At 42.5% G+C, this 13,847-nt stretch overlaps 1 protein-coding gene across 4 annotated transcripts in view; it reads right to left on the reverse strand.

Moving 5' to 3' along the window:
- Positions 1-558: 558 nt before the first annotated feature.
- The window catches only part of gramd1a (GRAM domain containing 1A), a 28,642-nt gene continuing 15,353 nt past the window's right edge, over positions 559-13,847 (reverse strand). For all 4 annotated transcript variants that reach the window (XM_046400890.1, XM_046400893.1, XM_046400891.1 and 1 more), the window contains 12 exons: positions 13,408-13,526; positions 12,461-12,770; positions 11,713-11,866; positions 10,727-10,873; positions 9,513-9,634; positions 8,453-8,595; positions 6,569-6,672; positions 6,006-6,236; positions 5,648-5,732; positions 3,820-3,927; positions 2,965-3,085; positions 559-2,739 (listed from right to left, as the gene is read on the reverse strand). In XM_046400890.1, coding sequence (XP_046256846.1) covers positions 2,638-2,739; positions 2,965-3,085; positions 3,820-3,927; positions 5,648-5,732; positions 6,006-6,236; positions 6,569-6,672; positions 8,453-8,595; positions 9,513-9,634; positions 10,727-10,873; positions 11,713-11,866; positions 12,461-12,770; positions 13,408-13,526 — 1,746 coding nt within the window. In that variant the 3' untranslated portion in view covers positions 559-2,637. The remainder of the gene's footprint in view (positions 2,740-2,964; positions 3,086-3,819; positions 3,928-5,647; positions 5,733-6,005; positions 6,237-6,568; positions 6,673-8,452; positions 8,596-9,512; positions 9,635-10,726; positions 10,874-11,712; positions 11,867-12,460; positions 12,771-13,407; positions 13,527-13,847) is intronic.

The raw sequence follows: 13,847 nt of genomic DNA on the forward strand, positions 1-13,847 counted from the left end.
CAGTAGAGTTGAAATAATTGAAAGGAAATTTACCCCCCCCAAAAAAAAATCAATCAAAATATCAGTTGAGGGATTTGGTCATTTAGAAAAGAATAAAAAGTTAATAAAAATTTTTCATACTTGAGCTGCATTTCTTTGTCATACATACAGACTAAGGGCTGTTATTCAGACAAGATATCATCTTGGACTTTATTTTTTGGGCTACATGATGAATCTAGAAATCTGCAGAATTATCAACAATGCAAATCAAAATTGGCTGCATTTTTACTTTAGAGCTTCTGAATGAAAGCTAAAATAATAACATATGAAGCTTCTTCAGTGTGAATATTTACATGTTTTTGTCTTCCATGATGTAAAACTAATTTGGGAGTTTGTTTTTGATCATTAAATATGTCAGCTCGAGCTTTGGGACACTGTGATGGATGTATTTATTTATTTTAAATATTTACTGTGCTTTTTTTGGACCATGTAACAGATGTGGTATAAATCAGGAGTAAAACGTTTTTTTTCTGAAGTGAAAACACACACACAAACTCAAAGACAAACGAGGAGTTGTTGCATGTTTTAGAACTTTTCATTTCTCTCCTTGGCGTGGTGTACAATCACATCTTTACAGTACATTCTCCTCCCCACTCCCGAACCGTCTCTCTCTCTCTCTCTCTGTCTCCATCTACCCCCAACCCCCACCCTAAATAAATACTACACCCTTCTGTAATCCATGGATGGCCACGCACAGCATGGCCCACATGCTTTTGTAGTCGCCATTTTCGGTGAAACAGACAGAGAGAGAGAGAGAGACAGAGAGAGAAAGAGAGAGTGAAGGGGAAGAGCACAGAGGAAAGAGAGGAAGAGTGAGCTTGAGCGATGAGACGAGAAGAAGAAGACGGAGAACAGATGAGTGAAATGTTTTCACAAAAATCAGAGTCAAGAGGACGGAGAGGAGTGGCTGAGAGTGAACAACACAAATAAAGACAACAGAATAATAAAGATAGAAAATGAAAAAGGAATTCAAAAAAAAAAAAAAGAAAAAAAAATCAACATCAACAACAACAACAAGCGAGTCAAAATAATTTTACAAATAAACACACACACAAGAAAATACTTCCAAGTCAGATTCCCTTTTTCTTCACCTGGGCCTAAAAATTCTGGTTGGTCCTTTTGTTCTGAAATGTCAAGTCGGACAGCAATGCAACTGTTTTGATATTTTGGCTTCTACCTGATTATGTCTACAGTAAATTCGGAAATGTTAAAGGTGTCTGCCCCTGTGATACAATGCCAGAGCAACAGTACGCGAAAGTGAAATCTCCAAAAACTAACTCGAGAAACGCTAATATGAAAATGGAACGCCTGAAAATGTAACATTGAGGTGAACACGCGCGCACTTTCAAGTCGAAATCTTCTTTGCTTGTTTTTTTGTTGGCTTTTTTTTTTTTTGCACTGCCTCTACACACATTCACACTCACAATGCATCATCATCATTATTATTATTATATACTACTTTGTTTGAAACATTCAAAAAGTACTAGAGTCACTATAGTCATTATTGCTGTGACAGTAATCCTTCTCGTGTAGCTCCTCTTGGTCCACACCGCAACAGCAAATCAGAACACAAAATACCCACCAAATGACTTCTTAAGAGCAGGACAGGACTTCAAATCAAGTCATTGGTAATAATAAATACTGTAACAGTCCAAGAAACATTCAGACGCAGCTTGCTGTCCTAACGAACAACCCAACACACTGATTTTGAAAAACGATAAAACCCAGACAGGACTGGGATGAGGGCTGGAGTGCGTTTGGGATTCACCTTCAGATACAGCTGATTCAGATCAGTTACAGCTGAAACGCAAGGGTGAAAAGTCAAGTGTCTGATGCTCTGATGCTCGTCCCCTTTCACAGAGGACAGATGGCCTTTTGGGGAGGGGAGGGGAGGGGAGGGGAGGGGGTGGGGGCTCAACTTGGACGTGGAAGGACAAGTCCCTGACAGAAAGAGCGAGCGAGTTGTCCTGCTCCTGTCAGCCCTCTCCCCTCTACCTTCTGAGTGTTCGTTCATCACATCCACACAGCGGGTGGTGCACCCCCCCGCCTCCTTTTACATCAGCAGGCGTTCACTAGAGACAAAGGTAACCGACTGTTCCCAAGACGAGGAGGGAGGAACCCCTTCCCACTGGACCTATGAAATGTTGCGTGTCAGAAGAGGAGGTGAAGTCTGTGATAGTCATAAAATGAGGGGCTTCTGAGAATCAAGGAGGTCTGAAAAGTTGTTCTGAAATGAAGCTGACCGTTTTGAAACGTATCTTGAGGAGCAGATGGACTGAAACGGCCCACCAGTGGCCTGTTCCCGTACAGTACACGTACAGATGACTTGCAGCTGTAGTAAATTATTGCTGTGGTCCTTTCAGTCTGAATGAGTTCACTGAAGTTGTTTCTGGTTGAGGCTGAAGGCAAACGTTGCCATTTCAAGTCAGTCAGGCGAGGAGAGATGTGGGTAACAATGTGCCCCTCCGCATGTCCCACTCCTGGTTGTCAATTTTGGAAATGAGGGAAAGAGCAAACTGGGTCCTGATCCAAGCTGACCAGCCCCCTCCTTCCTACCGCGGACAGTCAGGGGAAAACGTCGACCAGACGAAGCAGGGATCAGGCCTCAGTCAGGGACTCTGTGAGAGGATCATCGGGAGGATCCTGCTGCACCTCTGGGACCGCGATGCCCCGGTGGAGCTTTTCTAAAGACTGCTTCATCTGGGAGATAAACATGGACAGGGCAGTGGGGGGAGGGGTTGAGAGGGAAGTCGGGGTCAGATATATACTGGATTACATAACGCTGTGACGATACAGCACATTACGAGCTCAAGCAGTTTGTGTGACGCATGAGGTTTCTTGCTGACTGGTGCCTGCTGAATTGAGCTACAAGCATTTTAACTTCACGGAGATAAAGCACACACCAACAAACGCAGACACACAAACCTGGTCGAGAAGCGTGACAGAGGACTGCAGGATCTGCTGCCACTTGCTGAGCTGAGCCTGATGAAACTGTCTCTGAAGCTGCAAGACCTGAGCCCACTCGCCAGCTGTCTGGGGCAAAGGACTGAGGGGGGAAAACAGGAGGAGGAAGGAGAACAGGAGGTATGGGGAGAGGGCAAGACAAGTGCAGAGTCAGCCATCAGTAGCATCATCGCTCCCTGCTCCTAAACCATGCAATAACCCAAAGTGAAAACTAGGGGGCAACAGCAAATGAGAAGCAAAGTCAACACTGACATAAAAATCCTTTTGAAGTTCATATGGCAAACTTGTCGGTCCGCAGTTGCTTATTTACATATACAGCACATATGGAGAAGCATTGGCATTGTTTGGATTAGTGTTCTCTCAGACTCATGAATCCAATAGTTACCCTCCTTTCAGCTCCCCAGAGGGAAACCTCAGGCTCTTTTGCTGCTGAATGCTCTTGTGTGTTCACCAGTCATTTGCTAACTTTGTCTGTCTGCTGTTCAGCGCTGCTCAGTTAAGTGTACAGTGGGTTTTTTTAACGCCAGCTTACTTCTGGGAAAAGAACTGTGAGACTGAACTTGACCTCCAAGGTGCTAAAACCAAAACAACGCCGGGTGATTCTTGGGTTCATCATTAGAAGCGAAAACATTCACTTACAAGTGATCCACTGTTGGTGATAAAATCTTTTTATCGCTTTTTATCTCTTTACCCTATGGCAGGCAAGGGAAGATTTGTTGCTATGCAATAACTCCCATGAGAACAACCTGAGACCAAACACCAATTACCACCATAACAGAGGGTTTATTTGTATGGGAAACAGTGAGGAGTGCTTACCTGTCAGCAACAGAATAGGAGTGCCACGTCTCAAGTGTATGGGCTGCCCTTTCCAGAGCGTACAGCTTGTAGAACAGCAGCATGTTGAGAGCCACCAGCACCACCAGACTGCCAGGGAAAGAGAGAGTTTCCTCATTTACTCACTGGTATGAAAACCCTCAAAAACAATGAAAACATTTTCACCCAATCACTAAGAGAGAATCAGTGAAATCTCAACAGAAAAATTCTGATAGGGATGACGCAGAATGAGCAGTTTGTCCATCACAACTCAGCACTCATTCACACCACAATGTAAGTTTACGGTAGGAAAAATCCACCCTGACAAAAATGTCCTGCCGTACATGTTGTATTCCTCAGCTGAATACTTCACTGATCATGTGCATTTTGGTTCCTGCTGCTCAGGTTTAGATGGCACGATGAAATGTTACCAATTTAATTCTTAAATAGCGACTCAACTCAACAATCCCACATACTGACACAAATACCATTTTTTCTACTTTCCACTAAAGAGTTTTGAACTGAACTGAGCTGAACTGATTACCAGAAGGCAGTGCAGCTACAAAACATGCTGCATGTTTAAGTGAAGGGTGTGATCCTTTTATTTTGACAGGAAACCCTGTGCTGTTTGTCCTCTCTATCTTCATGTTGAACCCACAGCTGAAAACTAAATCCTGTTCTTTGAGGGTTGTTGAAAATCATTCTGTATGTAATGTGAGAAATGCTTAAAGGTGGTACAACCCTGATTGCTCTGCAAAAATAGATATACTTAATGGCAAACAAGGTAACACCAAAGAGGAAGTGCACTGTGGTGTGGCGAGTCCACAATTCAGATTGTTTTTAAAAGTCACGGACATTGTGTGCTCTGGGCTAAAGAAGCAAAGGACCCGATTATTACCAGCACAAAGTCCAAAAGCAGGCATCTGTGAATTTATGGGTGTGTGTGTTAACTCCCACTGCATGGGTAACTTGCAAATCTTTGAGGGCACCATAAATGCTCAAAGGCACAACAGGTCAAGATAATGAAGCCATATTTTGCACATTACAACAGCGTTATTTCGTTGTAAAAGAGTACGGGTACTAGACTGGCGTTCTGCTTTTTACACGAATCATCGGTAAACGCACTCACACAGATGTGCATCGGCCATAAGTGTGGGGATTGGATTATACCTGATCAATCAGAGAGTGAAAAGAGTACTGAAGGGTGGATTTTTCCTGTTTCATTTACATAGTCAGTGGTAGAAAATCAAGGCCTCTCATACGAACCTGATACAGATCCTATTCTCAAGAAGTATTGCAGAAAGGAAGGAAAAAGAAGAGAGATAGCAAGAAAGGCATTTTGAGGCTGTTAGTATGCAGAAGATCGATATCCAACGCACCCGAATGAGAGAGCATTCAGACGTGGACAGACCCAAGATAGCAGAAAGCCAGTATAATCAAAAATATACAATTAAACCAAGGATTTGATCAGGTAGGAATTGCTAAAATTCCTCCATTTAACACAACATAGTAAAGGACGTACTGTACTACTAAGAAGCCACACATGCAAGGAAAACACATGCTTTTATTTGTAGCCTGTACTGACTTCCATTCTATATTTGTACACTCAGAAAATCCCTTTTTTATACAACCTTATGTCTATTTAAAGAGCTGCCTATCTCTGTTCTGACTAACTCATTGTGTGTGAGATGACTTGTGAATAAGGCATAAGACTCATATGATCAGTGTGCAGTAAAATTTAAAACATGCTGGGAACGATCTTGAGTTAAAACAGTCAGAAGAGATTCACAAAGTTAGTCAGGAACTCATAGCACACAACACTTGAACTTACATGAAGCTGACGATGAGGAGGATGGTGGATATACTGTTCTGTCCTCCACCACGGGAACGCTCCCCCAGCTTTATATATTGAGCACCTTTAAAAAAAAAATTTAAAACAAAGGTGATTCGTTTTTATTTTGTTGACTAAAATGCATATTATACAATAATATCTCTTCATGAAATGTCAGATCCTAAATTAATTACAGTTCCAGTGCTTGTTTCTGTAACTCCAAACACAACCACTAGAGGGCAGTAATGTACAGAAGATGGATTGAGGCGTTTTGTTAGGGCGCATGACCTTGAACACTGATGCCAGAGAAGAACACCAAGCCAAACCGTTTCAGCAGCTGTATCCTTTCTGGACTTACTGGCTTCTCTCCTGTCCCTCTCCTCTCCGACTCCTCTATCCCCTCGGTCCCCGGTGCCGGTGCCTCCTCCCTCCCTCTCTCTCTCCTTCTCGCCCTGCCGTCGAGAGCAGGTGCGTTTGCGGCGCCGAAGGGCCGGTGGGGTCTTGGTGGCGTCGCCGCCCACCGCTTCGCCTGCTGTTACCACGGAAACCTCAGACTGCAGGAGTGTCTCCAGCTTGCACACCTCGCTCTCTGCATGTGGGGAGAGTAAAAAGATGGAGGAGTCAAAACATGCACCGTCCAGTCGCAACGTGTCCTCAACATCGCTAAGTCAATCAAGAGTGCACGCTGCAGAAAGACCAAACCAAACTGCGCCCACAGCACTTCAACATCAAAACTTGACAAGTACACAAAGGTGGCACTGAATGTTTCACATAAGTTCACATTCTCTGAGCGGAGAGCCCCTTATTCAAGTTATATTTTAGAATATTTCAAGTACACGTGGGTTTTCTGTGGACAAGGCTCTTGTGTGTATGAGCCTGTTATACAGGAATATGCTGGCATAAGCACACCATGTGACTCACCCATGTGCCTGTAGTACTCCTCAATGCCGCTCCAGGTGTTCTTTTCAATCAGTGCTTTCACCAGACTCCAGGGCTGCTTCCTGTAGCAGATGTCTGAGGAAACTCTGGGCAAAGGAAAAGCAAAACGGTTTCAATCTTTCAATTGTTTTTTTTATTTGTCCCCCTCACGCAAAGAAAAACACCATTCATAATTTGTTTTGTTTTTTTTAATACAGGACAATTTGACATGCTCTACACTGTTCTGCATCAACCGTTGTCAGTTACTGATATCACATGTTTCTCATATCTTTCCCTGACAGCAAGCAAAGGTTCCTGACACAAGTTCCTGCAAATCCTACAAATTTCCTTTCAAACTGTTTAATCTGGCAGACAATTCCAAGTTATTGCACGACCAGTTAAGTAACCTAACTGGCTAAGATGTCATACTTCCATGTTCAAGAGAAAGCAATCAGAAACTGGAGTTTTTGAATTCAAAGATTCAAAAGATTTTCTCATCTGTGTGTATTTTCTTAAAGGTGCTGTGATGGGTCATTACAAGGTAAAGTACTAGACTTTACCTTGTAATGACCCCTACACCAAAAGCGTTAAGTTGTAAATAACAAACAACTGCAGAAAGAGAGTGGTTAACATAATCAACCTGAAAACAGGAAGTATATTCAGGCAGGCTTTGAAATATCAATTTTCCCTGTTTGAACTAATCATGACAAAAATGAATGAATATTTCAGTATTGATTATCCTAATAACCCACACACTGTCTTTACTTTGTGCACTTACTTGTACAGTTGTGACAGGAGATATATTAAAGTGGTCCTATTGAAGGTGGGTTATTTTGTATTTTGAAGGTTTTTGTTATTTTGTTTGCAACAACACTGGCGTCTTTTTATTTTTGGATACTCTTCACATTATCAGTACGAAAAAAAAGCTCCAAATGAAGACATGTAATAATACAGTTACTGAGGAGCCAACAGCGAGACAGTCAAAGCCCACACTTAAATCTAACATGTTTTGTGGCTGCATTGCACAATAGTTTATTGAGCCTACTGTCAGTGGCAAAACGTCCATGTCTGTCTTTTCTTCTTCCTCCGCTGTGACTATTGAAGGTTCATGCAAAATGCTGTCAATGATGCTCTTGGTTCTAACATCAGGACTTTGTTTGCCAATGTTATTTAAACCCCTTTCCTGGAAACACATTGACCTGTCACCGGGTCAAATACAACATATGTTTGCTCAGCAGTGTTTGCATAACTGAAAAAAAGTCAAACAAATATAACCTAAAATAAAAGCAACATCACCCAGTAGCAATTTAGCATAAGTATCAGGAAAGCAGCAGCCGACGCCAGATGAAACGAAGAGAAGCTCTGATGGGATCATTTCATGTACCAGTGAGAGTTTCTAGTCCCCGAGCAGAGGGAGGTAACCTCTCAGCTATTGCTTTGCATCATCTATTTTGCAGCAAACTGGCACACACAGGTGTAAAAAAGGATCCTATGGATCAAATCCAAAGCTTTGATGACCCACAACAGCATGCTCTCTACACTCGCTGGATGTCTGAATAAGTCTGTGGCGTGCGTCCTTTTGCAGGAGATCTATCTAACTGTAGAAAGGATTGTTTTAAATGGTAATGAGCTATCAATTTATAACTCTGCAACTTTGATTCGAGGATCTGTGTTTTTCATCATGAAATCTACAGCTCTTTTGCCTATAATACACAGGCAATAAATATGTAGATTAAATTATACACTTCAGTAGCACACATTCAACATGAGAGCAATGCTGAGTATGACTGTCACATGTAGCTCTTCTGTTTCAACAGCAAAACGTGATTTTCACAGTCAACAGGTGAACCCACATGGATAACCCCAACAAGACAACACCAAACCTACCTGAGGCGGCTCTTCTGCTTGCTGATGGAGGTGAGGCAGTATCTGTGGACAGTGTAGAAGTAATCCTGGTAAGGGATGCCTGAGGTGATGACTTCTGAGTCCACCACGTAGCACTCGCCCCGGGCGCTGCTCTTATGCAACGTCTGGAAGCAGGAAGAAAGGTGGAGGTGGATGGTCAGTGGTTTTCAAACTTTCCGTCTCCCCACGTTTTTATGGCCCTATGATTGGCCCGCTATGTGGAGGTCAGAGAGTAAGAATAGTAGGAACATATCTCTGATGCTTTCTTTCTTTATTTTTATTCTTCACACAACTATTTCTGTCATTTTTCATGTGAGCAACCAAGTGCAACAAAACAAATGTCCTCCAGGAGAGACTGACTGTATCTCCATATTTAAAGCACATTTCCTCCCAGCTTTCTATCCCGCATTCCAATGTGGCTGTATGGAACAACTACAAGCCTCTTCTGGCATAACATCCAACAATCATCTCTTTTCAAGCATAAAATGGCCTTCAGTCTCGGTATGTTTCTTATGTTTTCTGTTCTGTATTCAATGTAAATCATTTATTGTTTCCGTGAAATAGTCACGGAAATCACAACAATATGACTTGAAATCGTTAACATGTCCCAACAGTCAGTTTTCGCTCTGTACAAATGGAAATTTGGTTGCTGTGGTGCAGGAAGTTTAAAAGGTACATAAGCTAAATAAATACTTAAAAATCAACTTCCACTTAGAACTGAAGTTTTAATTTACAGCAGTGAAGATGTAGTCTGAGGAGATGAAACGTTATTCCCAAATTATCGATGCTCTTTTCTGTATCAAATTCTTTCTTTTGTTTTCACGATGAGTGAGATTGTTTTTGTTACAACGGACAATCATTTATAACATTAACATCTGCACTGGAACCATTAAAAAGAAAAAATTAACAAAATCCCCCCAAGACAAGTATGTTTGAGTATAAAGAAAGCTCCACTCCAAGCAAAATAAGCACAGTGTGTCTTTGTGTGCAAAAAGGGTTCAACAACAAAACTAAAAAAGACCAGTGTTTGTGAGGGACTGACCTGAGTCTCCACCACAGGGGCGGTCTTAGGACCGAGAGGGTTGTTGAGGGCGATGGTGTAGCTCAGCACTCGGCTGGTGTTCCCACTGCTGCTGTCCTTCTGCCATTCACCCACCGACAGGTCTGAGACAGAAAAGGGACAGAGAACATGAGCGAGTCAAGACAGAACAAGAGACAAAAAGTTCCAAGGGATTTCGTGAAAATGAGAGCGCAAAAGGACTGCAGAGGTTGAGAATTTGTATGTGAAAAGAAAAGAAGCTACGAGACTGAGTCGGGTGGAAGGGATAGGGAGAAAGAGAGAGAGGGTGAGAAAGACAATACATGCTCATTCATATAAAAAAAAAGAAATGCCCCAATTAGGTCTACACAATGTTCCCCAAGCAGGCTGGGCCTCTAATCAGGGTAGCCACTGGCCAGATCAACTCCACAGCCTCACCTCTGTTCTCATTTAAACTGATACACAAATAAAAACATCCAAAAATGCACTCAGCAATTATTCCTAAAGTATCAGTACCCCAAATTAAAAAAACAAATCAGTTATAGTTGTGCAGGGTATGAAAAAGAGGATGGCAAAGAAAAGAAGAAACAATGATGGAAGATGGTTAACACAGCACAAAAAGCTACTGTGGCACCCTCATTAGTGGCACAATACAGTAGGTGTGTGTGGGGGTGGGGGAGCTTATATCACTACATTTGCTGCTTCATAAAAGCAACAAAATATTTTTGAGGGGAAAAACATTTTTCCACCATTTGGCAAGTGTAAACACGCGCTGGTGTGTTTCACCAGTTTCTAGTGACACACACAAAAAGTGAAAGAGTAAAGGATTCTTCCATTGACAGCTAGCTTATCAGTCCAGTAAGCAATGGAGCAACAACAACCAACAGGCAATAACTGTCACTGTCTCAACAGGAAAAACTTGCTCTCTTGCACTTAAATGTTATGCAACAAGTTGATGCAAGTTCTGCGGTGGTTGCTAAAAACAATTTGGGCAACGTAAGAATGCGGCACCATCATCTAAGCTCTACAGCAGGAGAAAGAACGCACAGAGATCCCTCAAACACACGTCACTGAACCATGTCATCGTTAAAGGCTGATGAAAGTTGTGTGACCTTAAGAGAAAATCTGGGGTGGTGGTGGAGTTACCACTCTGCTGCGTGCAAGCAGTAACAAAGTTTCAACGGCCATATTTGTGCGTGTAGGCGTGTTTTACCTACCAGTAAAGTGTCGCTGGGAAAAGAGGTGCTGGATGAAGTGTGTGTCGGCAGAAAAGAGCAGGTCGTGCAGCTTATCGACGCTCATGCGAACTGCAGTGTTAATGTGCAGCCTCCCGCTCAGGTTGGCGCAGAACGACTCCACTTCACCTGAAGATGGTGGGATGGTAAAAATTAAATATCTTAAGGTATACAGTTATTTTAGCAGACTCAATAATTTTGGTTGTGATACATTATATATCCCTGTTTGGTTCTGAGTCATGAGGACTATGCAGGCTTCAGGTATAAAATGAATCCAAATGTAATGGTGAACCTCTGCCAGCGAATGTAAACATGAAGAAATGTGTGCAGCTTTGTTTAAGATAAATTTGCCATTTTAATAATTACATGTTCAGGTTGTGATAGTGATTTTACTGCGGGATGAATTCAGTGGAGACAAGGCGTCTGAATTGGTGAAGGTCTACTGAGCAGCTTCTAGTTTACACACTGAAATCTTCTGAAATATCCTCTTTGCCTGGAGGTTTAATGTTAAGCACAATCATATCATAATGTCAGCTGTGAGGCAATCTTAGCTCAATCAACTGCCTGTGCCAAAGCTACATACATAAACATCCAAAGGAATTATTTGATTGCGTTCAGGGTAGATTTCACCCACAGAGCAGTAAATCATTACATGTTAGACTCTCAAAAATCTTTTCCCTCTTATTATTGCTGACATGGAAGGAAGAAGAAGGAGAAGCAGAAATAAACCTCACAGAGATCACGAGAATAGAGCTTAAAAATAGTAGAATGACATAAAAGATGTCCTGTAATCAAAGGAAGTGTAATACGTAATTAATAATAACGGTACCTGAACTCCCAATCCACCATTAAAACACAATTTTTTAAGTTACCATTAAAGCATATGAATTCTAATCTAATTATATCATTTACACTTTCTCATCTCTACTGGCTTTTTGTGCTGGTCTGTTCACCCAAACAATACTCACTCTCTTCTTGTGTGTCAGAGGAGTTACTGGGGTCTGTGGGCAATTCCTCATCATTGGTGATATCCAGTGAGGAGAGGTTTCCGATACTGGTGGTTGCCGGGGGCATCATGTGAATTGCTGACTCAGACAGGTTGTCCCCACCCTCTTCCAAGTTCTGAGGGATAAAAAAAACAAAGCATACCAGAGGAGAGTTCGCGAGAAGCTTGTAGGGAAAGCATCCCATCGTCATATGACTTGAGAGCAGGGAGGCCTCAGCTGAGCTGACCTCATGTTAAAATGGCCTGAGCTGACATACCGCCGTAGCCGTTCAATAAAATTGAGCCAGACAGTCAACACAGCTCTTCATTTATTCCGAACTGAACTGATTGGACACAGATCGAATCAGAACAAGTACACAGTATTACACAATTTGCATTTCTTTTATGGTAATTTTTGTGCTGCTGTATTATCTTTCACATCATTTTATTCTGTTTCAATTAATTTCTTTTTTCAGTGTTAAGCGTATTAAGGCTTTAAAAAACTCAGATTTTCTACAGGAGTCATGTGCTGAAACAGAGAACTTAAGCAGAAACTGCTGCTTAGTTGAAGCATTTGGTATCATCAGTCCATAGCTACATTTGCAGATCGAGCAGGTATTTCACTATTCTTGACCTCTCATGTGATTAGACTGTGCATGACACTACACTGAAGACTAGCTATCGCAAAGCTGCATGAGTAAGTACGTGTGAACGTCAAAAGGCACACTCACAAACGAGGCAGCAGCAGAGGTTGGGGCAGAGGCAGAGGCGTTGGTGGTAGTGGTCGATGGCAGCGAGATGTGGGAGCTGGGCGGGCTGGGTTCAAGGAGGTCAGAGCTGAGTCTGCGTCCAGATGAGGAAGGCACCTCTATGGGCAGACAGGAGGCAGAGGAAGGGGGAGAGGAGCCTCCGAGGTTGGTAGCTGAGGAAGGGCTGGCTGGACCGCAGGGCACCAGGGGAGGGGGAGAGCTGCCCGTGGAGGGAACCGACACTGAGCTCAGGTCTAGCAGATCTGTGACGGACACTGACTCGTCTCCTGGCCTGGGGGATGGAGGGAGAGGAAGTGAGAGTGACAGAGACAGACACATACAGAGAAAGTCACAAAGACAGAGAAAACAGCCAAGTGTTTCTTCGAGAACTTAGGGACAGGGGTAGGAAATCCTTTGTGAGAATGTGAAACTTATTATGCTAGCTGGCATGTAAAACACTAGTACATAAACTTGTAAGACTTGGATATGCAAAAACAAACAACGCGACACGTATATCGGTTGATTTGGTGGTATTTGCGCAATCATTGAGATTTTGGGGGGCGGGTTGACAAACTGAGCTCTTTGTCATGTTCCTCAAGCCATTCCTGAGGTGTTGTATGCAAAAGAATGAGAGGAACGGAGAGGCCAAAAACATGTCTTTGGCCATGGCTATCACCGGGGCAGAGCAACAACACAACAAATAAGCATTCACCTGGTCTGGCTGACACAAGCTTTACTCAAAAAATATCACTTATCACGTTTCATGTTTTTGTTTTCGTTGTAAATTTAAACCAATCACACAAATACAAATTACCAGTTAAACACTCATTTAGTTTGGTGAGTGTGTTAGCATATCAGTACACGTGTACATTAACACTATATGGCTATAACATGCACTGCATCATATATTGGCTCATGTAAACACTCACAGTAGGCCGTTCATGTGTTCGGCAGTGGGGGAGACATAGTCGTCGTCTTCACTAGTGAGGCCGAGTTCAGTGCCGTAACACTGATGTACGATGTGCCAGAGCTCTTTGGGAGACAGAGACTGCAAAATAAACACAAAACTCCTTAATTAAGATCAAATTATAATCTGGTCATATCTACAATCGTGCACTGCCATAATTTGTTACAGAACAGCTCTGCAGGTCCCCTACTGTTAATTTGCACTTAAGTTGTATATTCAGATACAGTTAATACAAACTGCAGCGTGGCTAGTGTGGTTAACTCTGACCGCAATATACAGAGAAAAGCATTCAGTAGTCTGGGAACTGCCTTTTTTCACTGTGCAATGTAGTGTGAGAGTTTTGATTGATTCTCAATGCCCCTGGAATAATAATGTAATCAGTAAATAGGACGAGCAAAACAT

Source organism: Scatophagus argus, chromosome 9 (assembly GCF_020382885.2).
Source record: "Scatophagus argus isolate fScaArg1 chromosome 9, fScaArg1.pri, whole genome shotgun sequence".
Classification (NCBI taxonomy): domain Eukaryota; kingdom Metazoa; phylum Chordata; class Actinopteri; family Scatophagidae; genus Scatophagus; species Scatophagus argus.